General features: G+C 44.4%; 1 protein-coding gene across 1 annotated transcript in view; it reads right to left on the bottom strand.

Moving 5' to 3' along the window:
- Positions 1 to 6,689, bottom strand: part of Slc16a10 (solute carrier family 16 member 10) — an 87,076-nt gene extending 80,387 nt beyond the window's left edge. Inside the window, exon 1 of the mRNA XM_050138146.1 lies at positions 6,137 to 6,689. Within this exon, the coding sequence (XP_049994103.1) occupies positions 6,137 to 6,476 (340 nt within the window). The 5' untranslated portion in view covers positions 6,477 to 6,689. The remainder of the gene's footprint in view (positions 1 to 6,136) is intronic.
- Between the last annotated feature and the right edge of the window lie 19,208 nt (positions 6,690 to 25,897).

The raw sequence follows: 25,897 nt of genomic DNA, 5'->3' as shown, positions 1-25,897 counted from the left end.
ATAGGTGATGCAGCACTCGGGAGGCAGAGGCAGGCGGATCTCTGTGGGTTCAAGGCCAGTCTGGTCTACAAGAGCTAGTTCCAGCACAGGCTCCAAAGCTACAGCAAAACCCTGTCTCAAAAAAAAAAAAAAAAAAAAAAAAGGCAAATTCACTTTCGTTGAGTATGTACCTTTGTACCCAAATGGGACTGTCCAGAAACTGCAAATATTCTTCTTAATTTTAGAAATAATGGCCCCAAGAAAGTAACTGGAGCATTGGTTTGTGAAACACCCAGGTAGGAGGAAAAGCAAAGCACAGGGCTATAGGCAGCATGGGCTCAACAAGGACAAAAGGAAAGATACAGCAAATTCCACCAAGAGCTCAGCCTTTGCCTAGCATGTGTCCAGCCCTGGGTTTCCTCTCCTGCACTGGAGAGAGAACACAGAAGCACAGTCATCCCAAAGGATGTCTCAAAACCTCCCCGCAAATCGCCGGATATGCTTCAGTTTTGGTTGATTCGGCAGTGTAAATGGAAGGAAAGGAAATGGAATAACCATGATCATACCATACATATTTTTTCCCTTAACGTAGAATCTCGGGTCTCACAACCTAGGCCTGGCTGACCTTAAGCCTGCCTTCTGCCTCTCCCTCCCAAGCACCAGGATGGCCCAGTCCCATACTCATCTCTTCTGTTTCCAATTCCATAAATCACGTTTGTGCTCTGCTGACTTAGGAGCTAGTAGCTCAGATGAGCTATTCCACAAGTAAAGCTCCTTGGCTTACTCTTCTACCTCCAATGAAAGAAGGAACCATGTCCCGCTACTACAGTAAAAGATGTAGGAACACGAACTGGGTGCTTTTCTACTGTCTGTAATCAGCTCATCAAAGAGGCTATTACTTACTTCACTAAGACAGCAGGTTAAAGGCAAGTCACAGCAGCGGGGATTAACTCTGACTTCCTCAAAGGCTTTGGCAGTCTAAATCCCCGGTAATTTAGGTATAACACAAAACCACATTGTGGTTCCGGGGGCCTAAGAAACTAGCCCAAGGTGAGCTCAAAGGCAATTCCTCCCAGGTCTACTCTGGCTTCTCTCCTCACTTTTCCCTAAGGCTAACTATTACAGCTTGAATTCTCTCCCTCCCATCCCCAAGTAGGTAATAACAATTAAAGCCCTTTTCCTCAAAGCCAGCCACAAAAGCTAAAAAAATAATCCTCTAACAACCCTCCACTACATACTCCACAGGTTCTGTGTAAGAGCTCTCTGTAGAGAAATTCTTGGACCTCTCACGTTTGATCCCTAACACTACAACTGAAGACTGGAGAACCATCTAGCCAGTCAAGCCTTGTAGGTTTCCCTGTCGTCTGCAACCCTTAGATTGACCAGACCCTTCCTGTTCACTGGTATTTGTACACAGTTGACCAAGCTTCATCAAGCCTAAGAATTAAAATGGGACAGTTAACTTTGGAAGGCAATGTGAAGGTTTCTACATCACGTGAAACTATAACCAAATAAATGTGCCTTTCTCTGGCTAATCGGTGAACTGCCAGTTCAACTCAACGAAGTCAGAAAGGGAAAGTATAGAGTCTACAATGGATATCAGTGTAAGGGTAAATGTGAAAACTTGGGGTTTGGCACTAACAGCTTGAAGATTCAGAGGCTGATGAGGGTGACGAGGTGACACAATATGCCTTCACGTCTGAGTGCTCCCCAGTTCCTACTCAGTGGGGTGACTGTCCAGAGAATATACCTTTACCATAGGGGAAGGTGGTGTAACATTAAAGGTTGTGGACAAAGCCTCTCTTTCCACATCTTTTTGACAGCTCTTTTTAAATAACTTAATGTTGACTTGCATTTTAAAAACCCTAGAGAGAAGGACATTGTGTGGTGTTTCCCAATCTTAAACACAGACCTCTACTTTCAAGAAAGACCATTAAAGAGCATGTTTGGGAGGCTGGAGAAATGGCTTCTGGGTAAAAGCACTTCCTGCTCAAGCCTGATAACCTGAGCTCAGATCACAGGAACCCATGGAAAAGTGGATGGTGAGAACCAACACCCAAAGTTGTCCTCCAGCCTCCACAAACACACCTTGGCATGAATGCACACTCACACATGTATGCACACACACATACATCCTCCAACCACAACAGACACACCATAGCATGAATGCACACTTGCAAACACATATGTGTACACACACACACCCTCCAACCTCCACAGACACACCATGGCAGGAACACGCACACAAACATGTACATGCACACACACATTCACAAAAATTCTTTTAAAAAAAAAAATAGGGCTGGAGAGATGGCTCAGAGGTTAAGAGCATTGCCTGCTCTTCCAAAGGTCCTGAGTTCAACTCCCAGCAACCACATGGTGGCTCACAACCATCTGTAATGGAGTCTGGTGCCCTCTTCTGGCCTGCAGACATACACACAGACAGAACATTCTATACATAATAAATAAATAAATAAATAAATAAATAAATAAATAAATATTTAAAAAATAATTTATTGGGAGAATTATTAAAAGCCAAGCCTTTGGTTCAAAAACAGCAACTTCTTCAAAAGGTTAACATTAATCCTAACCTAAAAACAAATTCTAAAAACATACTTGTTTTTAATAGATAGTTTTAAAAAGCAACCAGACACACCATTAAAAAATTTTCTTCCCCCAGGAAGAAAGCAGCAGATAAGATTAATACCCTGCTTGATCCCAAAGAGTGTCCGTGACACTCATGAGAAGACAGAGCGCTAGACTTATCAGTTCCATGGCTTTCCAGGATCCAGCAGCTAAAACGACGGTGCAGATTCTAACGGAAAACAATGCTCCAGTTAATTGTGGTACCCACTTTCTTTTCCAGAGTGTCTGATCCCACCCATGAGACAGTGACAGGTAAAACCGTCATGGAAAAGACAACTCGGGCTCTGTCAGTCCTATCAGCATCACTTCCGACACGTCAGGGTGTGTGCCACGCTGTCTTGTCATCAGTACCTGGGCACCACTGCAGGAGCTGGCCTGCTGTATGCTGTATTGATTTTACTGCCCAACTTGGAGTTCAGCTAGCATCCCCAACCAGTGCCTCACTTTCAGAGACTCTAATCACCAGAGAGAAAGGCTATCAGTTGTCCTTCCCAGTTCCCACTGTGTCCTTTCATATGTATGGAGTTTCAGACTTCCAGAACAGGATGGAGGATCTTTACAGGGAGAATTCTAATGCTTTCCCTGGTGTGCTCATTTGTATCTCAACAGAGCCTACACTCTGAGAATAACGGCCATTGTTTCTTCTTGTGTCACTGGCTCAAAACAACAAGTTTTACAACAGTACAAAAAAGGGGGGGGCGTGGAGGGGAGCATGCTGGTACACACCTTTAATCCCAGCAACAGAAGGGGGACACAGTGATTTTAGGCCAGCCAAGACTACATAATGAGATCTAGTCTCAAAAGAGAGAGAGTGGAGGACAGGCCCTTTCGTGTGAAGTTTGGCTAGATCATACATTATTTAAGATTAAGAGCCAGGCATGGGGACACACACCTTTAATCCCAGTACTCAGCCGGCAGAGGCAAGGGCTGAATTGAGTTTGCAGCCAGCCTAGTCGACATCGCAAACTCCAGGACAGCCAGGGCTACACACACACACACACACACACACACACACACACAAACCGTCTCAAAAAAAAGCATAAACAAAAAACAACACATATACCCCCTGAAAAAAAAAAAGAATTCAAAGAGGAGAGGCATTCTGAAGGCAGAGGTAGAGGCCACCCAGAGTTACACAGTGAGATCCTTTCTCAAAAGACAAAAACAAAACAAGATACTCTTAAGGAGAAGGCCCCAAGGCAATCTCCTCTTGGCACTGCCAGGAAGAGCTTCCCTGCTAAGTACGGTTCAGTCTAACCAAGATTTTGCATGAATGCCGTTTTAAAAGTAGGTTTTACTACGTAACTCTCTACAATTCAAAAATTATTTGGCAAGACATAAACAATGGCCATTGCTTACTAGTTGAAAAAAAAAAAAACAAGAATCTTTTTTGTTTTGTTTTTTTTTAAAGAAGGGTCTCTTGTAGACCATGGAAGCCTCAAACTTGCTTCGAAGCTGAAGGTCATATGGTCTGGAACTCCTGCTCCTCCTGCCTGTCCTTCAGAGTTCTGGGACTGCAGGCCGGCATAAGCCACCAGGCCTGACTTTATGCAAATATGCCATGCAGGTACTACTCCACCAGCTGAGATAAATGCCTAGTCTTTCAGATGCTTAACCCAGAAGCACTGTGTGAACATGGAAATATTAAATTTTCAGAATGTTATCTAGCCAGTGCAGTTAAAACCTGGGTCCTGGAGTCAGACAAATCTAAGGCTGAAATCTTGCTCCCAGGTGAAATCCTTGTGAGCCCGAATTTCCATGTCTGAAAAGGAAGCCCAACTCATGGAGTTGTCAAAAGATAAAAGAAATAGGATACATGAAGTCCTTAGACACAGATGTATCAAAACTATGAAAAATAATTTTTGTTTGCTATTGCATCTTCATATCTATCCTGTTGTATGTACAAGGGCTGCCTACCTCCATTCAGTTAAACTAAGAACATTTTAACATACTGTAACTAACTCTTTGACCTGCCAAACACAGCAACTTCCACAGCCCCTTAAGGAAGAGAAATTCCCCATTAAATATGATACATCATTATTCACATGGAAAGAGTGTACAATAATACTCAGTGCATCTGCTCTTAAAAGTATTTTTTAAGTTTGGAAAGCAATCTAAATGTCTATTAAGGGGCGAGTGCATCAAGTACAATATATTCACGGAATGAAAATCATGTTAAATTTAGAGAAGTGGACAGCCCTTGAGTAGTGTGCCCAGAGCCCTGGGTCCCACCTACCACTGAAGAAAGAAAAAGTAATTTTAAAATCTTCCACACCATCTTTCCTTACAACTTGTAATTACCATCCATTTATTTTCTGTATGTGCACACCAAAAATCTAAGCAATATGCACTCTGAAAGCAGAAACTAAAGGTTAATTTAAAAAAAAAAACTATTGTGTGAGGCTGTGGTAGTACATCTCTGTAATCCCATCTCTTGGGATGCAGAGGCAAGTGGATTTCTGTGAGTTTGAGAACAGTCTATGTATTAAGTTCTAGGCCAGCCAGGACTACATAGTGAGATACTGTTGTTGTTATTGCCCGGTGTGTTTCAGAATGTTCTTGTAATCCCACCAGAGGCAAAAGGATCTCGAGTTCAAGGCCAGGCTGGGCAGAGAGAAACACAGAAATTATTGATCTTATGAAGTGTCCCAAAAGACAGTGGTAGCCTGACTTAGCAATGAGAATCGTTCAGTCTTGAAGTCGGGTGATGGGGTCTATCTTTATTCTGCTCCACACCAAGACACTTCATTTCACCGAGCTGACAGCACCTGCCGAGCAGCAGGAGATAAAATAGTGAAAAAATCTTATGCATCAGATACTAGACTTGGGTATTGCATAATCAGTCAAGAAGTCGGGCAAAAGCACTTGACGAGAATGCCGAGTCTGCACCTTTTGCATTTTATTTCCACAAGGTAAACACACACACACACACACACACACACACACACATCAGGAGACGCAACCCCTTCTCCTCTCACGTGGCTCTCTCCTATGCTTTCTATATTTAGAACTCAGACTGAGACTTTTGATGAGCTGCCTTTTGGGGCTCCCTGTGACCTTGGGATCCACTTTTCCATCTTGCCAATCTCCCGCTCCTGGCCGCGCCGCACCCACCCGAACACACACACACATCCTTCTGCAGCACAAGCGAACAATCTCTCCAGCGTGGCGGTCACAAAAAACGACTGTAAAAACCAATGTTGTTGGTGCTGGAACGTTCGTTTGCTTTCCAACACTTAGAGGAAAGTACTGTGAATTCTTGGCGCCCTGTCTGCCGAAAGAAGCCTAGGGCTGGTACAACTCTGCAACTTGCTTCCAAGCGCACGGTCCTTGCGGATTCCATACAAAGACCGGCACACGGAAGCCCCAAGCTGCAGGCTGCAGGCTGCAAGTGCGACGGGTCAGACTCACGGCTCTCTCCCTCCCAGCACCAGAGGACGCACCAAGCTCCCGCGGAATGTGTTGCCACCCCCCGCCGTGCCCCCCGCCTCCGCCCGTCGCAACGCCCCACCTGTCTTGAAGGCCATGTTGTCACTGTCCTTGCCCCCGAAGGTGTCCTGCATGGACACGAAGAGCACCCCATAGGCGTTCTGGATGCCGAACACCGACCCGTTGCACCACATGGCCGCCAGCATCACCAGCCAGCCCCAGCCTCCCTCGGGGGGAACGGGGGGCTCGTCGCCCGTTGACCTCGTCAGCTCCACCTCCACCTTCTCTGAAGACACGTCGGGGCCGTCCGAGGGTCCCTGGCCGGGCAGCGGAGCGTCCTCCGAGGGCGCGGGCCCCGGTGGCTGTGCCTCGCTTGTCCCCTGTGTGGCGGCGGCCACGGGCTCCTCCTGGGCCGGTACCATGGCCGGAGGCAGCCCCGTCGGGCGGGCGCCGGGAGAGCTCGAGGGCACAAGGTCCGGGGTGGCTCGCGGAGGCTGCGAGAGCCGGGCGGGCGGACGAGGGAGGCCGAGGTGAGGGCGCTGGAGCCGCAGGCGGGCGAGCGGGAGCGAGCGGGTACAGGGCGGCCGGAGGACTTGACACACCGCGGCCCCACACACCTGACAGAGTGGCGCGGCCGCTTCTTAAAAGCGCCCCTCCCGCGCTGACTAGGGGCGTGGCCAGTGGAGGGCCATACCCCCTGAGCCCACAGATGATTGGACCTCGGAGAGCAGGGGCTCCGCCCCGTGGCCCCGCCAAGTTCGATGAGTGCGCGCACGCGCGCGCTCTGAGCGCGCTTGTGGCGGCCAGATTAGCTACCCTGTGTCTGTCACCTCCTCTGGGTATTATTAACCTTACAAGTTCTGGGCAGCCTCTCCGAGGGTCATCGATCAGCCGCCCTGGGCCTTTAGAGTCTCTAGAACAGAGTCATAATTGACACTCATTAGACTGTTGTCCTTTCTGTGCTAATTATAATACAGAAGATTCCTTATACCGCACACCTACTTAAAAGGCAATTCGAGAATCAGAGGCCTTGTTTAATTACTTAAGTTCTGCTCTCTTCCCTGAAAAGGCAGTTTGTTTGAATACTTGGCACACTGAAGATGCTCACTTTGGAAGACAGACTGTGATTCCAAATTTCTCAGCTAACAAACATTTTTGACAGGCAGCTAGAAAGCAATACTTTTCAACTACACAAGCTGTCACACACACACACACAAAGAAGAAGTAGAAGCGGCACTTAACTCCTCTGACCCCCTGAAACACGGCATGCTAATATAGCTTCTTAATTGCTCTGATATTTATATTCCTCACTCCAAACAAAATCAAAATATGCTAGTTACTTAGGTGCCTATCTGTGTGGTGAGATATACTGTGACAATCACATGTGTGCTTCTCTCTGTCCTAAACCAGTAAGTAAGCACAGACTGGAAATACAAAGTGGGGTGCAGGGGGTGGGGTGGGGAGAAGGCAGGTGGAGGGAGGGGGACAGGAGAACAGAAGACAGGGGGAACTGGGATTAGTATGTAAAATAAGATTGTTTTAAAATACAAATATAGACAGATATAAAAAATGCAGGGCATCACACATGGAATAAGGTCCAAAACACCAAAGAATGTCTGCCGAAAATGAGTTTGAGCTGAGTTCTGCGTTAGCCATGTGATTCTAGTGGGCAAGGCGTTGGTCAGGAATCTGGGACTATAGTCCACATGTGGAGTGCTTTAGAAACCGAGTCAAAAGGTGCACTGGCTCTCATCTGGAACATCCCTTTAAAACCCATCTTCCGTGTCTCAGTCACTGTTCCATTGCTCTGAGGAGACACCGTGACCAAGGCAACTCTTACAAAAGCTGTATACAATTTCAGAGGCTTAGTTCACTATCATCCTGAGAGGGAGCATAGGGCGTGGCTCTGGAACAGTAGCTGAGAGCTGTAGCCTGATCAGCAGGTCCAGAAAGAGAGACAGGGCGTGGCCTGGGCTTTTGACACCTCAAGCTCATCCAGTGGCACACTTCCTCCAAAAAGGCCACACCTCCTGATCCTTCTAATTCGCTCAAACAGCATCCTCCCTAGACCAAGGATTCAGTGAGCCTGCAAGTGCCTTTCTTATTCAAATCACCGCATGTGAGCCTCAGGCTAAGAATTAGTGATGCTGTTGGGAACTGGTGGTAATGTTAAAAGGAGGAGCCTTGTGCCGGTTTTTCGGTCAGCTTGTCACAAACCAGGGTCATCTGGGAAAGGGAATTTCAATAGAGAAAATGCTTCTATCCTATTAGCCTGTGGGCAGGTCTGTGGAGCATTTTCTTTTCAATTGATGCAGGAGGACCCTGGCCTCTGTGGTGGGGGCACCCCTGAACAGGGGATCCAGGATGATGTAAGAAAGCAGGCTGAGCCAGCCATCAGAAGCAAGCCAGGGAGCAGCGCCCCTCCAAGGCCTTTGCTTCAGTTCCTGCCTCTAAGTTCCTGTCCTGAGTCACAGAGTCTAGCATCTAAGAGAAAGCAAGCTAGAACAGGATTAGTGGGAGATCTTAGGTAACTGGAGACTTGCCCTCTGAGACGCTGTGAGGGTCTGGTCTCTTCCCTCCTCTAGTTCATTCAGGGCCCTAAGGAGAGTGGCGGTCCTCTGCCACACGCACTCACCATAATGCACTGCCTTGCCACAGACGTAAAAGCCCTGCGACCATCCAGCCATGGATAGACGTTTATTAAACTGTGAGCCAAGTAAACCTTTCTCCTTTTTAAACTTGATTATCTTGGGTATTTGCTATTATAATAGAAAGCTGACTAGCATACATAGTAAAGTAAGAGCCAGGTATGGTATTGCACACTCTGAACCCCAGCACTTGGGGGTGGAAGCAGGAAGATCAGTACTTAAAGGTCATCTAGAACTGCTTTGCAAGCTTGAGACTACCCTGGGCTATGTAAGACCCCATATCAAAGAAAAGGTAAACTGAGGAATAGGCACACCAGTTCACACCGAGAGTGTGCAGGAGGTCACAGCAGGATTCTTGAAAATAAGGAAATTGGGAGCAAAATGTACTTCTGGTAGGTGTAGTGGCACACACCTATAATTCCAGCACTTGAGGAACTCGGGCAGGAAGATCACAGGTTCAAGACCAACCTGGATTAATAGCCAGACCTTATCTCAAAATAAGTAAATTAGATAGATGATAGGTAGATAGATAGATAGATAGATAGATAGATAGATAGATAGATAGACCAATGGAAGATTGATTAAACAGACTAAAAGTTATGTTCATATAGGTAGACAGTTGATTATAACAATGAAGTCCTAGAGGAAGGACTTTGAGACTGGCCAAGCTGCAGCCACAGTTAGGAAGCAAAGATTACTCCATCAAGGTTATCCTCAGATAACTCTGTCCTTTTAATGCAATGCGGGACCCAGATCCAGGGAATGGTGCTGCCGTACTGTTTTGGAGAGGAGGGGATCTTCCCACCCCAGTTAATCTAATTAAGATGATTCCCTCACGGGCATGCTCAGAAGCTAACCAAATCAAGATATATATGTGGATTATAACCTAAAGGCAAATAAATATCCATGATTTCTGGTACAGCTATGTGCCACCGCATCTGGCTTTGTTTTGCTGTTGTTGTTGTTTTATTTGTTTTTGGGAGACAAAGTCTCACATTATAACCCAGGCTGTCCTAGAACTAACTCTGTAGCCTCAAACTTGTGAAAGGCCTTTGCCTTGTCTTCCCAAGTGCTGGGATTAGAGGCATGAGCCACAAAACCTGGTTTATAGTGGGATTTTTCCTCTGCAATATCAAATTTGTTATTTGCTGACAAAAATGTCCTGAAGTGACCATTCATAAATTCAAGCATTTCCTCTTTAAAAGTCTCACTTTCAGCTACATATTAATTCCTTCTCGCTCTCCTCAATTTTCTCCAGTTAGCCTAATCCATCAAAGATGTTCGTTAAATACGTGGATTAAATTGAATATACAGAGGACTGGAGAGATAGTTCAGTGGTTAAAAGCACTTGTTGCTCTTCCAGAGGACCTGAGTTTAGTTCCCAACTCCCAACCATCCATTCCAGGGGATCAACACCTTCTGATGCGTGTACATGTTCTGGTGGACGGTCCTCCTTAGTCCCTAACATCCATATACACAAAGAGTCTGGAATGCTTTGGTGGACGCTCCACCTCAACCTCCATGTCCCATCTCTCTCAGAAAGCCTATCAAACGATGATTCCTTCCCCAGAAATGCTCAAGACCACTCTCACAGGGTATTTAAACTGCCCCCTAGAAAACAGACATGTGGGTTTTTGGATCTCTCTTCCCTGTCTCCTCTGGGGGGGAGGGGTGTAGAAAATCACCCAGAAACGTTTTGTCCATTAAATCTGGTCTTTTTCTTTTTTTTTTTTAAATCTGGTCTTTTTCTAATTCGGTTTGATTTGGTCTGATTTGGATTGCATTTGGATTGCTGCGTTGGCGGCGAGGCTGATGGGGTACAGAGACTTTTCAGTACAAATAGATAGGTGAAACACTCATATACAGATAATAATGCCTAAAACACAGACTTAAAAATAATTAAATCAATAAATAGACTATAAAAGCACTGAAGTGCTGACCATGTGGTCACGAGATTCCAATTGAGCTACATGTAGGCGCAGTTTCCAGCTATGTTACACAATAAAGGCTGCTTTGATGCCATTTTAATGACCATTTTAGATCAAACAGTCAAATGTAACTTTGAGATACTTCAATGGCTATGGAGAAATTTCTAAAGCATCCTCTTTCCGTGATGTACTCTATAAGTCATCAAATCAAAATAACACTATAACGGTGATTATTTGGTAGGCGTGCTCCTGAACGTCTGGGAAGTCATATAATCAGACATGCACAAACACACTACCTAGAAGCCTTGTAGTGGACAACTTGATTAAAAGCACATGCGTGAAGGCCGTGCACGGTGACTCACACCTTTGATCCCAGGACTTCAGAAACAGAGACAGACAGATCTCTGTAAGTTCAAAAGCCAGTCTGGTCTATATAGTGAGTTCCAGGACAGCCAGCCAGAGATAGGTAGAGAAACCCTGTCTTAAAATAAATTGGTTGATTAATTAATGAATTAATACATGCCTGGGGCCAGGGCTGGGGCTGGGGTGACAGCTGAGTTGGAGAGCACCCAGTATATGTGAGGCCCTGTGTTCAGCCTCTAAACCACAAAGATAAAAAAAATCTTGGGGGAAAAATAAAAGCAAGTACAAAACAAAACAAGTGCCCAGAGAGGCTGAGTATTTGCATTGCTTGTGCAAAGTGCTGGGTTCAAGCAAAACAAAATTTTTAAAAAAAATGCATGGAGTTCTTGAACATTTCTTTGCACAAAGGATAAATGTGATATTTTGTACAAAAACTCCTTATTTCAGAAACAAGACTGAATTAGCTCTGGTTTCTCTTCCAAAGTCCCCTCAACCTGCCATCTTCTAGTACCCCCACCTCAGTTTTCCAAAGTCCAAACTAATCTGCCAAGACCCCTCCTTCATATGCCTTTTCACAGTGTCCCTAAATATACTGCTGTCACTCCTGGCTTGAGAGCCACTCTAGAAGCTGGTTCCGGCTGAGTCCTTTCCTCGTGGACCATACTCTCCTAACTAGCCCTGCTGCCGACAAACTGTGGCTCCCCGAGTCCATCCTTCACGCTGCACCTCCTCAAACCCTGTTCTCCTGTCTGAAGTCTTGCTCCTCACTTCAGGCCCTGTATAAACACCTCCAAGCCTCCCTGAAGACCCTGTTTCTAAAATGATCCCATGCTATGGTTTAGAGGTATCTCCCAAAGTTTATACCTTATAAACATCGACCCTAGTTCAAGAGTACTGAGAGGTGGGACCTTCAGGAAGTGATTAGATCCTGATGGCTCAGCCTTAACCAGAGGGTTCCTGCCTATTATGGGGGAGGATTCCTGATAAGAGGATGACTCATGCCCCTCCACTTCCCAATACTCAGGTGATGCAAGGATGAACAGGCACTATCTTGCCCTTCTGTCCTCCGCCATGGGATGAAAGGGCGAGCAAGATTTACACTAGGTGCTGGCTCCTCAGTCTTGGTCTTCCTGACATCCAGGTCTATAGATAATCTTCTATTCTTTACAGCTACGTGTGCTTTTATAACAGTATAAAATAATGAAGTTGCTTCCTTTCCTCTTTTTCTGAACGATGAAACTTTTTCCAATGTGAGGGTTGAACCTAGGGCCTCACATATGCTAGCCCAAGTCCTAAGCTGTATCCCCAGCTTTTTTTTTTTTAAAGATTTCTTTTCTATTCTGAAGCAGGGTCTCGATAAGCATCTTAGTCAGTGGTCCATTGCTGTGAAGAGACACCATGATCATCACAACTCTTATAAAGGAAAGAATTTCACTGGGGCTGGCTTACAGTTTCAGAGGCTCAGTCCATTATCATCATGGCCGGGAAGACAGAGGCACGCAAATAGACATATTGCTGGAGAAGCAGTTGAGAGCATTTTACGTGTGGATCTTCAGGGAACAGAAAGAGAGACCCTGGGCCTGGCTTGAGCTGTGGAAACCCCAACACCCGCTCCACCTCTCATGAGACACTTCCTCCAAAAAAGCCACACCTACTCCAACTAGGCCACACCTCCTAATTCCTCTCAAGGGGTGCCGCTCCCTGGTGACCAAGTATTCGAATCTGTGAGCCGAATGGAGGCCATTCTTATTTCAAACTACAGTAAATTTCCCAAACCGACTTTGGACTTCCAATTCTTTGACTAGGACTCGCAAGTAGTGGAGCAGTTTGATGGTGGCCTGCACCACCAAACCTGACTTAAAGAATGAGATTCTCATCTCTGACGTTCAACTTGAAAATGGAATTTACCACTCTGTAGACTTCACGGACCCTTTCCTCTAGGCTTCCATGCTTTGTTTATAGAAACCTTCTGTTAGTAGAGTGTTATTCAGTCCTCTTAACAAGAACAGGGACTTTCAGGTAGGGCAGATCATGTCTCGAAAACATTAAAAGTGTAAATCCTCAACAACTACCTGATCAAATAGACTGGAATTCAAGAACGACTTGAATAACTTTTTTTATAGTAAACTATTTATATATTTATAACTTTTTAATGAAATAGTTATAACTTTTTATAATAAAAAGATGTAAATTTAGGCACAACAGGTGAAAGGAATTGGGGTGGCAGATTCTCATGACTGCTTCCTGCTTATTTGTGGGCGTTGTCTTGGGGGGGGGAGCCTGAGAAAGCTGGGTGCTGGTTACATCCTGACAAGGCTGGTCTATTTGTTCCTGTCCAGTGTTTGTGGTTTGGAAATATCTGGTGTCTCTTATACCTGTTTAAGGTATTGGCAGAACAGAGGACAAAGTTAAGTTTAGGGGAAAAAAAAATTAGGACCAGGGAATTGAAGGAGGGAGGTGTATCTGACCTGTTTAAGGTGGATCCTTCAGCTCTCTGGAACTCACAAGAATTCTTTGAGTTTGTGAAAACAGAAGTTTTAGACATATACGTTGTATAGACAGTAGCACATTTATGTCAGAATGACTGTAACAAATATTTTTGTACAATGAAAAGTATTTTAAGGCTATGGAAGGCAGCATGAGAGAGAAATTTGATAACTTGCCTTTGTCCTCACACCTTTATAACTTGCAGGTCTTGTATTTGCATTTTGTTGAAATTTGTTTGGTGAGGTTGTCCTTTTAAACTGACAAAACCTCTCAGCTGTCAAGCTGCATCAGAGATCTTTGAGAAGGATAAAATTTTTACTTGAGTTATTGATTAAAAAAAAACACAGAGAACTTACTTGGTAGAGCTACTCCTCAGGGCCATCCATGGTCACTGAAGGTCGTGTTTGTCTTTTGCTGTTTAGCACAGGGCCTGCCAGCTTCAGAAGAGCCTGTGGGCTAAGAAATCTGTAGGAAGACAAGCCTACCTTGACCTGAGCAGCTAGGCTGTCGATTCCAATGATTCCTTCCACTGTCTGGGTGATCTTCAGTTTAGATAAAAGGCAGTTTTGCCCACTGGTCAGCGCTTGGCAGTTGAAGCAAATTGCAGATGGATGTTGTTCTGTGCCCATTTGTCTTCTGTCTTCTTTGGAGGAAGTAGAGTATAGCTGCTAAGAACCAAACTGTCTCTTTTTGTTATGAAAAGTTTTTAATAATTAAATATGTAAATGCCATATTCCCCAGATCTCTGAGCAGTTGAGGGCTATTTATCAGGTATAACTACAGTGTAGAATCTGCCTTGAGAGCTGAGTCTGATCTTGACTGTACTGGCTCTTAACAGGTAAGAATTACACTCATAAAAAGACAGAAAGAAGAAAAAACTGCTTGCAAAAGAATGTTAACAACAGAACTGACAATAGTAGAGAACAGCTTAATATATTTTAAAGCAGGGTTGGATTAAACATAAAGTATTGTTGTAAGAGACTTAAAAGTACATACCAAATTAAAACATGAAACTTATTGCTTTTGTAGTCTGAAATGAGATGAGCATTTAACAGTAAACATAGGTGCCTTTAAGTTGTATGTATAAACACACACACACAGAGTGAACAGGAATTGGGCAAAGTGGATGCTCTTGGGGGCCCTACCAACAGCATGCCACTGCACAAAACACACATGCAACAGAGTCCGCACTGGGGGACCAGATAGGGAATACCTCAGTAAAGATGGCGGAACTTGGTCACCTGGCCTGGCTCTCAGTTAAGATGATGGTGAGGTCACCTGACCTCAGTCAAAATGGCAGCAGTCACATGTTGTATGGAACAGCCACAATTTTTGAGCTGAGGGGATTTTAAGCTTAATAATAAGAGAGACCTAGAGGTGTGATCCGTCCTGTTGCTGAGCCACCTTGCCACAAGTCATGGCAGGGAGCAAAAGCTGGAATTGAAAACAGCCACCTCATGGATCTGACCAATCTTGTTTAGCATCAGTAGCAGTGGCAGGGACAGTTTGAGGAAACTCCTTCCATTTGCCTGTGTGCTGCCAGTAGTTAGAAAGCTCCTGTAAAAGTGGAGCCAGCAAGACACCAGCAGAGTGAGGGTAAGCGCTGAAGACGTAGGGCATTAAGGCCTGGGGTTTTAGGGCCTCTAAAAGGCTTCCCAGGGGGGAGACTGGATTGATGGACATGGATGGTTTGCTACCCATAGCTGAAACCATGAAAACCCGCAAAAAAAAAAAAAAAAAAAAAAAAAAAAAAAAAAACCGGCAACACCACAAGGCCTACAGGGAGACATCTCCCCTCTATAAGCAGGTGTAAATCAGCCACAAACGCCACAGGGCTAGCAGGAAAGCGTCCTCTGCCTACAGGCAGGGTGCTAAAGCCTGATCGACTCCAGTCAGAGCAACTCAGAAGGCAGAAAGGACAGAGGCCGCTCCATAGGGCCTTTCACAGTGGGGAGGAAAGAAAAGAAAAGAAAAGAAAAGAAAAGAAAAGAAAAGAAAAGAAAAGAAAAGAAAAGAAAAGAAAAGAAAAAAGGAGAAAGAAAAATCCGAGGGAGCCTGGTCTACAGAGTGAGTTCCAGGACAGCCAGAGCTACACAGAAAACTCTGTTTCAAAAAACAAAACAGGCCCAGGCGGGGCGGCAGAGACATGGGATGTACTCACTCATATTTGGTTTCTAGCCATAAAGGACGTTGAGCCTATAATTCGGGTTCTTAGAGAAGCTAAATAAGAAGGAGAACCCAAAGAAAAACATATAGGCATCCTCCTGAACATTAATCTTCATCAGGCGATGAAAGGAGACAAGAGACAGAGACAGAGACCCACATTGGAGCACCAGACTGAAATCTCAAGGTCCAAATCAGGAGCAGAAGGAGAGAGAGCATGAGCAAGGAACTCAGGACCGCGAGGGGTGCACCCACACACTGAGACAATGGGGATGTTCTATCTATCGGGAACTCACCAAGGCCAGCTGGCCTGGGTCTGAAAAAGCCTGGGTTAAAACCGGTCTCGCTGAACATAGCGGACAATGAGGACTACTGAGACCTCAAGAACAATGGCAATGGGTTTTTGATCCTACTGCACCTATTGGTTTTGTGGGAGCCTAGGCAGTTTGGATGCTCACCTTACTAGACCTGGATGGAGGTGGGTGGTCCTTGGACTTCCCACAGGGCAGGGAACCCTGATTGCTCTTTGGGCTGACGAGGGAGGGGGACTTGATTGGGGGAGGGGGAAGAAAAGGGGAGGTGGCGGTGGGGAAGAGACAGAAATCTTTAATAAATAAATAAATAAATGAATAAATAAATAAACAAATAAATAAATAAAAAAGAAAAAAGAAAATAAAGTTAAATAAATTTAAAAAAATTAAAAAAAAGAGAAAAAGTAACTATTGTAGCATGTTCACTAATAGCAGTAATTCTTAATTCACTTAACTCATTTCCTAATTTCTTCTGTTATTAAATATTCTTCAAGAAGACCATGTTAGGGTTGGAATGACTTCAGTGTCAGAGAGCTTGCCTAGCATGTCAAAGGCCCTGGATTTAATTCTCAACACATGAAAATTTGTTTCTGTCTTACTCAGAAGCATTCTGCGATAGAGATGAATTATAATTTAATCATGTTCCTATTTGGGGGACATAAATACTCTGGATCTTCATTATTATGAATACTATTACAACCTTCCAAATCTTTTTCATTCCTGATAATCTTTTAGGAAAATGTTCCAGATGTAAGACTGCTAATGAATAAAAATGTATGAATATTTTGAGCAAATTTTTACTTCTTTGCTTGAGTCTTTTTTCATCACACATTTGAATATTGTAGGTGATGATGTTCTAATGTCACACCGTAGGCCTACAAATGAGCTATTTTAAAAACCTGTCTCTGCAAGCACGTAAAGTGGGGAGGCTGATGTTTCTGTAAGCATTGGTGTCTGCATGCCATGGTACCTGTGCGGAGCAAACTTTTTGGAGTTACTTCTCATTGTCCATTTTACTCTGAAGCAGCATCTCTCTTGTTTCTGCCACTTTCTATGTGTTCCAAGCTGGGATCGTAGACCTGTGCAATAGCTCTGGCTTTTTGAGTGGGTTCCAGGGATCAAAACCCAGGTCATCAGGCTTGGCAGCAAGTGCCTTTACCCACTGAATTGCTCAGGTGGTAAAAGTACCCCACTCCCTAAATTATCTTCTTGATGGTCATTCTTTACATTCTCCACCATAAAAAAAAAATCATTGTCTTTTGATTTTTCAATACATCATCTTGCTAAGCTCTCCAGGCTATGGGATCTTCTTGCTTCTGTCTCCTAAATGCTAAGGTTACAGGCACATGCCAAACCAACTGGCCTTGAGAAATTGATGTGCTTGCTTGTTTGTTTATTACAGGCTTTCAGTAGCCAGGCTGACCTTGAACTCTCCACTTAACACCAAAAATGAACTTGTACTTCTGATCCTCCTGTCTCCACCTCTGGAGTACTAGCATTATAGGTGTGAGGTAGCACGCCCAGTTTATTTGGTGCTGGAGACCAACCAAACCTGGAGTTGTGTGCACGCCAGGCACACCCTCTAGCAAGCAAGCTACACTGCCCTCCCAGGAGTCTTTTCATTAGCTGCTAAATGGACCAGACCTCATGCTTCAGCTGGCAGTCTTCTCTGAAAGTGACAGAATAGACCCCAGCAGCCTGCACCAGGGCCTGCATGGATCACACAAACACACAGCAGTGGGAAGCACAGCATGATCTCCACGGCTCCAGCATCTACCCCCATCGCAATGAACTCAGAAATGCCCCTACAGAGGGTTTGGCAGGCTCACTGGCTACTCTCTGAGGCTGCTTGCAGTTATACCACAACTGAACAACCAACAGTTTCTTGCTGAGATGGGCTTGGTTTTACCTCAGTTCTGCAGTCCAGGCTTGGAATTCTACAAGAGTAGCTGATGTCAGAGAAGAAGCTGAAATGCTACCCAGAAATCGGAGCAAAACTCCTGCAGAGGTTCAGGTTTTCAATGCTATCTAGAGCTACTGTTTACACGGGTCCCGTCGTATCCTGTTAGGGTTATCGCCAGGGGTTTTGGTCTCATGTCGTTTTCGTTCTCTGTGCTGTTGTCTGTTCTGGGAAATGAGATTTTTTTTTTCCTACTGGAACTTCTACCTGGTTATCGCTACTAAGCAACAATCAAGAATGTTTTATGTGGTTATATGATCCCATCATGATAACATATTATGTGTTTGATACACCAGAAAAAAAAATACAGAGCTTTGATTATAATTGATTTTTTAAAACTAGTCTGGTATTGCCAGTAAAGTCTATTTTACAAAATTAAGATAATTAACACAAGCCTTTAAAGGCCCTTTTTAGAAATCAACTTTATCATTTAGATTAGACCCAAAATATCCTATAACTTAATAAATAAATTTTTTACTGTGAGCACACTTTACCCATTTTACATTTCCTTTTTGTTTGGTTGGGGGTGGCATCGTGTGTGTGTGTATGTGTGTGTGCATGTGTGTGTGTGTGTTTGTGTGTGCATGTGTGTGTCTGTGTGTGCATGTGTGTGTGTGCATGTGTGTGTGCATGTATGTGTGTCTGTATGTGTGTGCATGTGGGTGCATGTATGTGTGTCTGTATGTGTGTGCATGTGGGGTAGGGGCCTGAAGTTAATGTCAAATGTCTTCTCCAGTTGCTCTCCACTTTAGTTACTGAGTCACGATTTCTGCCTAAACCCAGAAATCGTCAGTTGCCGTGGGTCTCACTAATTAGCTTGCCCTGGGGATCCCTGTCTCTTCCTGAGGTTCCACGTGACTGCCATGCCTCCTGCATTTATTTGCATTCTAGGGATCCAAACTTCAATACCCGCACGTGCTTTATCCACTGGTGCATCCGTCCCCCAGCCCAACTCCCCATTTCTAGCTGAAATAACACCATTTCCTTTGTTCTAATCCAGCACTTCCGCCAGTGACTTATGTCTGTAAACACTTTGATTTTTATCTAGCATGTCTGTAAGAACAAAATGCTGTAAATGAGGTCCTCTGCAACTGACTGTTCCCCCAGGGTGCCAGAGCCCTGTGCTGTGGCGAACGGGACAGAGACCGCCCCAGGCTGAACACTGCACAGGCTGCACTCTGGCCACCTCCACTCTGGGGAGCATGACGCGGACCAGGAGTCTGGTCTTCAGCTCTTTGTGTTCCAGAATCTAATGATTTCCCCGAACCAGGGCCATTCGGCCTCAGGGGAGTAATTCAGTCGAAGCAAATTCACATGAAGCTAATTGAGAACTTGCATTACAGCCTTTGAGTATAATTTCATGTACTGCCAAGCCAACTTGAATATTCTGGTTGCTTATGCAGGGCCTTCCTTTCCCAGAGGGAAGCGTCTGCATGTAGGGGAGCCTTTTAAACAAAAGCAAAAAAACAAACAAACAAAAAAACCCTTAAAAAATCACAGAAAAATGTCTCCACCCTGTGATACCACGGTGCTCTATAACCCAAACCTGTTCCATCTATAGAAGACTTAAGCTCTGGAGACAAAAGTGTCTTAAATGAGCTCTGAGGCGAACCTAGTCAGATGCAGGTCTGTAAACCCAGCAGTGAAGCTGAAACGGAAGGGTTCTAGGTCCCGGGCCCACCTGAGCTATAAAGCCCACCTTGTCTCAGAAGAAGACAAAAGGAAGGAACAAAACAGATGAGGGAGTGTGGAAGAAAGGAGAAGGGAAGGAGTGGGAAATTGGAAAGGAAACCTAGACTCACCAGGATAAGATAGATAAGTATTTTTCCTAATTTTGCCAAATGCAAATGAATTAGATATTGTTACTGTAATTCTTATTTAACAACTGTTTTTGCTGTATATAGTTTATATTAAGGTTTAAATCTTCCTTTTTAATTAGACAAAAGGGAAGATGCTGTGGAATAATCCTCTTGTACACTGTAAAGATTTGCCACTTGAATTGGTTTAATGAAATGTTGACTGTCCAGTAGCCAGGCAGGAAGTGTAGGTGGGGCAACCAAGCTAAGGATGATGGGAAGGGGAAGGGTGAAGTCAGGAGTCATCAGCAGATGCAGAGGGAGCAGGAGATGACCATGTCATGCTAATAAAAGTACTGCCATGTCGCAGAGTGTAAATAAGGAATATAGGTTAACTTAAAATGTAAGAGATAGTTTGTAATAACCCTAAACTATTGGCTGAACATTTATAATCAACTATTGGCTAAACATTTATAATCAATATAAGCCTCTGTGTATTTATTTGGGAGCTGCTGGTGGGGCAGAAACTTCTGCCTGCAAGTTCCCATTTTCGCATTTGTGGGACCATGACCAAGTCACTTGCTTTCAAGTGCTGAAGGCCCATTACAATTCTTCAGGATCTGCTTTTCTCTGTCTAGTTTTAGAGTTTGAGTCTATCATGCCATGCATACTAAGCAAGCTCTCTTCCACAAGCCTTATCCACAGCCACCTTCCTTTTTTTAAACTGTTTCACTTTTAAAAGGGAGGGTCTCATTGTGTTATCCAGTCTGACCTTGAACTCACTCTGTAGTCTAGGCAGACATTGAAATTGGAATCTTTCTGTACCTCCCAAGTGGTTGGGATGACAGGCTTATAGCATGAGGCCCACTCAACTCCACATCTTTACTTCTTCTCCTTGGCCTGGATGAAAGTTAAAGTATACATTTTCAAATGTCAGCATCCCAGTACTACTGGCACTATCTTATATACAGACTAGTATAGAGACCATCATTACCTGGCCCTGTCATTTAAAGGAGCAAGGAAAACAAACATGGATGTTGTGGAATATTATTTTTAAATGTGTTACATTTGTTTATGTTATGGAATTTTTTAATGATTCAAAGATGCGTTGTATTTTTTTTATGTAGCATTTGTTTAACTCTGTGAAGCTGTGTTACTTTACCTGCCAACTGATTGGTCTAATAAAGAGCTGAATAGCCAATAGTTAGGCAGGAGGGGGTTAGGCAGGGATTCCAGGCAGACAGGATAAATAGAAGGAAAAGCAAGAAAGGATCTAGGAGAAAGAGGAGGAAAGGAAGACTCCAGAAGCCAGCCACCCAGCTACACAACAAATCATTGAGAAAGAAAAAGAAGAGGAGGAGGAGGAGGAGGAGGAAGAGGAGGAGGAGGAGGAGGAGGAGGAGGAGGAGGAGGAAGTCAGGAGTAGTCGTGGCATGAGTTTGTAAACCCAGCACTTAAAAAACTGAGTCTGAGACCACTGAGACCAGCCTAGGCTACATCGTTAGATGTTACCTTAATTTTTAAGATTCCTCTACCACCCACAAAGGAAGGAAGGAAGGAGGAAGCAAGGAAGAAGAAAACTTTTTCCCTTATGTGCCAAGCATACTTGGATGGCAAATGGTCATAGGTTGGTTGAGTAAAGGAGCCTGGAGAGAAGGCTCAGCACTTAAGAGCACTTGCTGTTCGTCCAGAGCACCAAGGTTTGTTTCCCAGCACTCACACAGTGGCTCCTAACTGTCTGTAACTCCAGTTCCAGGGAATCCAACATCCTCTTTGGGCACCAAGCATATACACAGTGCACATGCATACAGGCAAAATATTCATACACACAAAATAAAAATTAATCTTTTTTTAGACAGTATGGGACATGCAGAGGTCCTTGTGTCCACAGGTAAGCACTAAGGGGGACCAAGAATGGTAAACACACAGGGCTGTTCCTTCAAAGTAAAGAATGCATAACCTGTCATCTGCCTATGAGGCTGGGAGTGGACATGGTTAATACATTGGTGACATTTTTCACTATCTGTGTGGCCATAGACCATACTGGATCTTCTGTCAATGACCTTGTCAATCTAGAGAAGCCATCTTTATAGAAGATGTCACATACGCTTTACAAAGAGTTTCGACGTAGTCACATCTTAAGCTCTGTTGTGCGCACAGGACTGAACTGATTATCATCAGGAATATCTTACCAAATTGTGCTGTGCTTAAATGCCTAAAATAAACTACCCAAGGTCAGGCTTCCAAAAGTTGAACCAAACTACCTTCTTGCTTCCTGCTAATTGTTACACCGCTAGCCGTGGTGGTTGCAGAAACCCCCACAAGACAGGGTCTCACTTTGTAGCCCAGGCTGACCTTGAACTCCTTCTGTAGACCTGGATGATACCTGCCTCTCATTCTGAGTGATAGAATCAAAGGCATGCACTACCATGTCCAGAAAATTTTAAAATATCAAATAACATTCTTACAGATAGAACATCTAGAATTGTGTTCCTGGTATAATAACCATTAATCATGAGCAGCTATTTAAGATTGAAAGTAAGTAAATTTAAAATTCACTTGTCCATTCTCATTAGCCACAATTCAATGCCTGATAACCACATGTGACCAATCGCTGCCATGTTGAACAGTTATGATGTAGATACTGGCACTGCCACAGAAGTTCTACTGGACAGCACTGCCCTTGGGAGCAAGGCCATGTTGGCTCTTTCTGCCCTAGGCTAATCACTCACGCCCACATCCATCTATTGCTGGTGGGAGCACAAACTAGTACATCTACTTGGAAATCACTGTGGCTATTCCTTAGGAAGATAGGAATCAATCCACCTCAAGACCCAGCTATATCACTCTTGGGCATATACCCAAAGGATGCTTCATCCTACCCCAGAGGCACTCACTCAGCCATGCTCATTACTGCTCTATGATAACAGTCAGAAACTGGAAACAACCTAGATGTCCCTCAACAGAAGACTAGATAAAGAAACGTGGTACATTCACACAATGAAGTATTACTGAGCCATTAAAAAAATGACACCATGAAATTTTTTAGGTAAATAGGTGGAACTAGAAAAAAAAAAAAGCATCCTGAGTGAGGTATCCTAGACCCAGAAGGACAAATGCGGTATGCATTCCCTTGTATGTGACTATGAGTTGTTAAGCCGGTGATAACCATGTTACAATCCATAGAACCACAGAGGGTAAGTCTAGAGTGAGGGACTTGGGGGAACAGTTAGGAGATGTTAGGAGAGGGAAATAGAGTAAATATTTATGGGTGGATTGTGGGGGCTGGAACAGAAAGATCAGGTGGGGAGGGAGGGAGGGAGAGAGAAGGATGAGAGAAGGAATATAAGAACAGACATCTAAATTTAAGAGCCACTTGAGGGGTAGTATGGAAACCTAATACATAATGATTAGAAGATTCCATATATATATGAAGGTGATCTCAATGTAATCACCAAGCAATGGCAAAGGAGAAGAGAGAGCTCCAACTGGCCATCTCTTCTCACCAAATGAAGTTACAATACCAGTATTGGCTTACATCTAATAAAATTGTTACCCTAAGGGGTCTTGTGGGAATCCTTAAAGAACTCAGGCCATACAATTCCAATCCCAGAGAACCTAGGCAACAATGAAGACACTAAGAGATATATACATGGATCTAATCTATACGGAAAGTAGAAAAAGACAAAATCTCCTGAGTCCATGGGGACCCTGGGAGAGGGTTCAAGGGGAGGGGAGAGGAAGGGAGGGGAGCAGAGAAAAATGTATAGCTCAATAAAATCAATTAAAAGGGAGGGGGGTACCCAGGCCATTGTAAAGACAACAATAGGTTGCTCTCCTCAAACTGACACCAAGGCCCCAAAGCCCCTCTACAACTCATTAAACATGGAGAAGCTGAAATGATGCCTACACAGAGCCTTCACCCCTATGCTCCAATGTCTTTGGCACAGGAAGGTATTCTTCACGCTCTCAAAGAAGAAACATAAACATCAAGCCAGTCACAAGCCCTTTGATCTACAACGGTGTCCTGCTTGCAAGATATGCTAGGGCAATAGTGGCACAAAGCTCATGGGAGTAACCAATCAATATCTTATTTGATTTAAGAACCCATACCTGACCCTGCTTAGGTGACAAAGAACCAGAGACTAGATATCCCAGGAACCTGGGATAAAACCAAAAAATATTGATCTAAAAATTAAAAAGTAGTGACAAGATAATTCCTGACGACATTCTGATATCCTCATAGATCAGTGTCTTGCTCAGCCATCAGAGAGGCTCCCTCCTGCAGCAGATGGGAACACAGAGAGAGACCCACAGCCAGACAACATGCAGAGAGTAGAGACATTGAAACACTCAACGCTAAGTTTGATGTCTCCATCAAATCCCTCCACTCAGGCAGGGGTCAGGGAACCCAGTGGAAGAAGAGGCAGAAAGAGTGTAAGAGCCAGAGGGGATGGAGGACACCAAGAGAGCAAGGTCCTCTAAATCGGTATGACTGATGCACATACGAACTTTTAGAGACCGAGGCAGCATGCACATGTATGCACAGGTCTGCACCAGGTCCTCTGCATATGTATTATGGCTTCCAGTTTAATGTTTTCATGGGATTCCAGGGTGCGAGTGAGTGGGTCTCTGACTCTTGTGCCTTCTCTTGGGCTCTTTTTCTTCTGTTTGTCTTGTTCAGCTCAGATACAGCTTCCATTCCTGTCTAGAGAGAGACTGAAAGGAGTGGATCCAGATGGAAGAGGAGTTGGAGAGGAACTGGGAGGAGCAGACAGAGGGGAGACTTTAATCATCAGGGTACATTATGTGAGAGAAGAATCTAGACCTGTCAACTTGGCACAGTCTAGAATCACCTGAGAGGTGTCTCAGTTGCATGATCATCTTTATCAGGACATGTCTGTGAGGGAAGGTCTCCACTGTTAGTAAATACAGGACGGCCTGGCCCACTGTGGGTAGTGCTGTTCCCAGACAGGTGGTCTTGGGCTGGATAAGAAAATTAGCTAAACGTGAAATCTGTGAGCCAGCCAGAGCATAAGCCAGCAAGCAGTGACCCTCATTGATTCCTGCCTCCAGGTTCCTCCCTTGAGTTCCTGCCTGACCTCCCTCAATGGTGCATTGTGACCTACAGTTGTGTGATGAAACACACCTTCTTCACCCCCCAAAACAAACAAACAGAAAAAAAGCAGTACTTAAGTTGTTCAATATTCAGAATTCAAAGATGTTGAATGAAGAAAACTGAAAAACAAAACCAGAAAGTGCTGATTTTGTTCAGATCCCCACTGTTGGTATCCATGCGCGTGGCCAAGATATTTTTTTCCTATTCACTGTTCAAAGGTGGTGGTGACGCACACCTTTAATCCCAGCACTCGGGAGGCAGAGGCAGGCGGATCTCGAGACCAGCCTGGTCTACAAGAGATAGTTCCAGGACAGGCTCCAAAACCACAGAGAAACCCTGTCTCAAAAAAAAAAAAAAAAAAAAAAAAAACCTGCATTGCATTAGGCTCATAGCTCACAAAGGTCTCCCATGTTGATGTTCTTAGGCAGCATGTTTTGCAGTGGTTAGCAATAATCATACTAATAGACTTATCTATGTAGAACTTGTCTAACGGAGCCAGCCAGTGCTAGGCATGTAGAAGTTATTTTCATGTGATCTTGTTTATTACAGTCAGGGCCACCATGGATGCAGGCCCTCAGATTTGCTTAGGTCTGAATCTTAGACACTGAAGGTTATTCCTTTAGAACAAATATCACAAAGTAATGAAATTTTTGATTTTGATTTTTTACAAAACAGAAACCTGTTGCAGAAGATTCCGAATGCCCACACCCTCTGAAGGCATCTCACACGAAGTTCATTTCACCTGAGCCCTTCAGAGCGCGGGAACTACAGGGACGCAGCCTGCCAGCACGGTGGTTGGGAGCTTGTGGAGGGTGAGCAACACAGAGGAAGTAACTGCTACTTTATCATAGCGGCCAACTTCGCAGGATGTGGTTTCCTGGCCATCTGCACCACAGGCGAGAACCGTGAAGGCATCCAGCAATTCACACGAGAAAGCCACAGCCAGCACCTGCATCCAGTTCTGGCTCATGCCACAGCCAAATTATACCTGTTTTGGCCTCTTGACTTTACAAAGCCTGAAAATCAGCCGCCTCCAAATACTCCACGAACTCTTCAAGACCCTGAAAC

The sequence above is a fragment of the Alexandromys fortis genome, unplaced genomic scaffold (assembly GCF_014885135.2).
Source record: "Alexandromys fortis isolate MF-2015 unplaced genomic scaffold, M_Fortis_MF-2015_v1.1 scaffold_14, whole genome shotgun sequence".
Classification (NCBI taxonomy): Eukaryota; Metazoa; Chordata; class Mammalia; order Rodentia; family Cricetidae; genus Alexandromys; species Alexandromys fortis.
The sequence above is the reverse complement of the archived record's forward strand: the minus strand, read 5'-3'. Positions and strand labels throughout refer to the sequence as shown.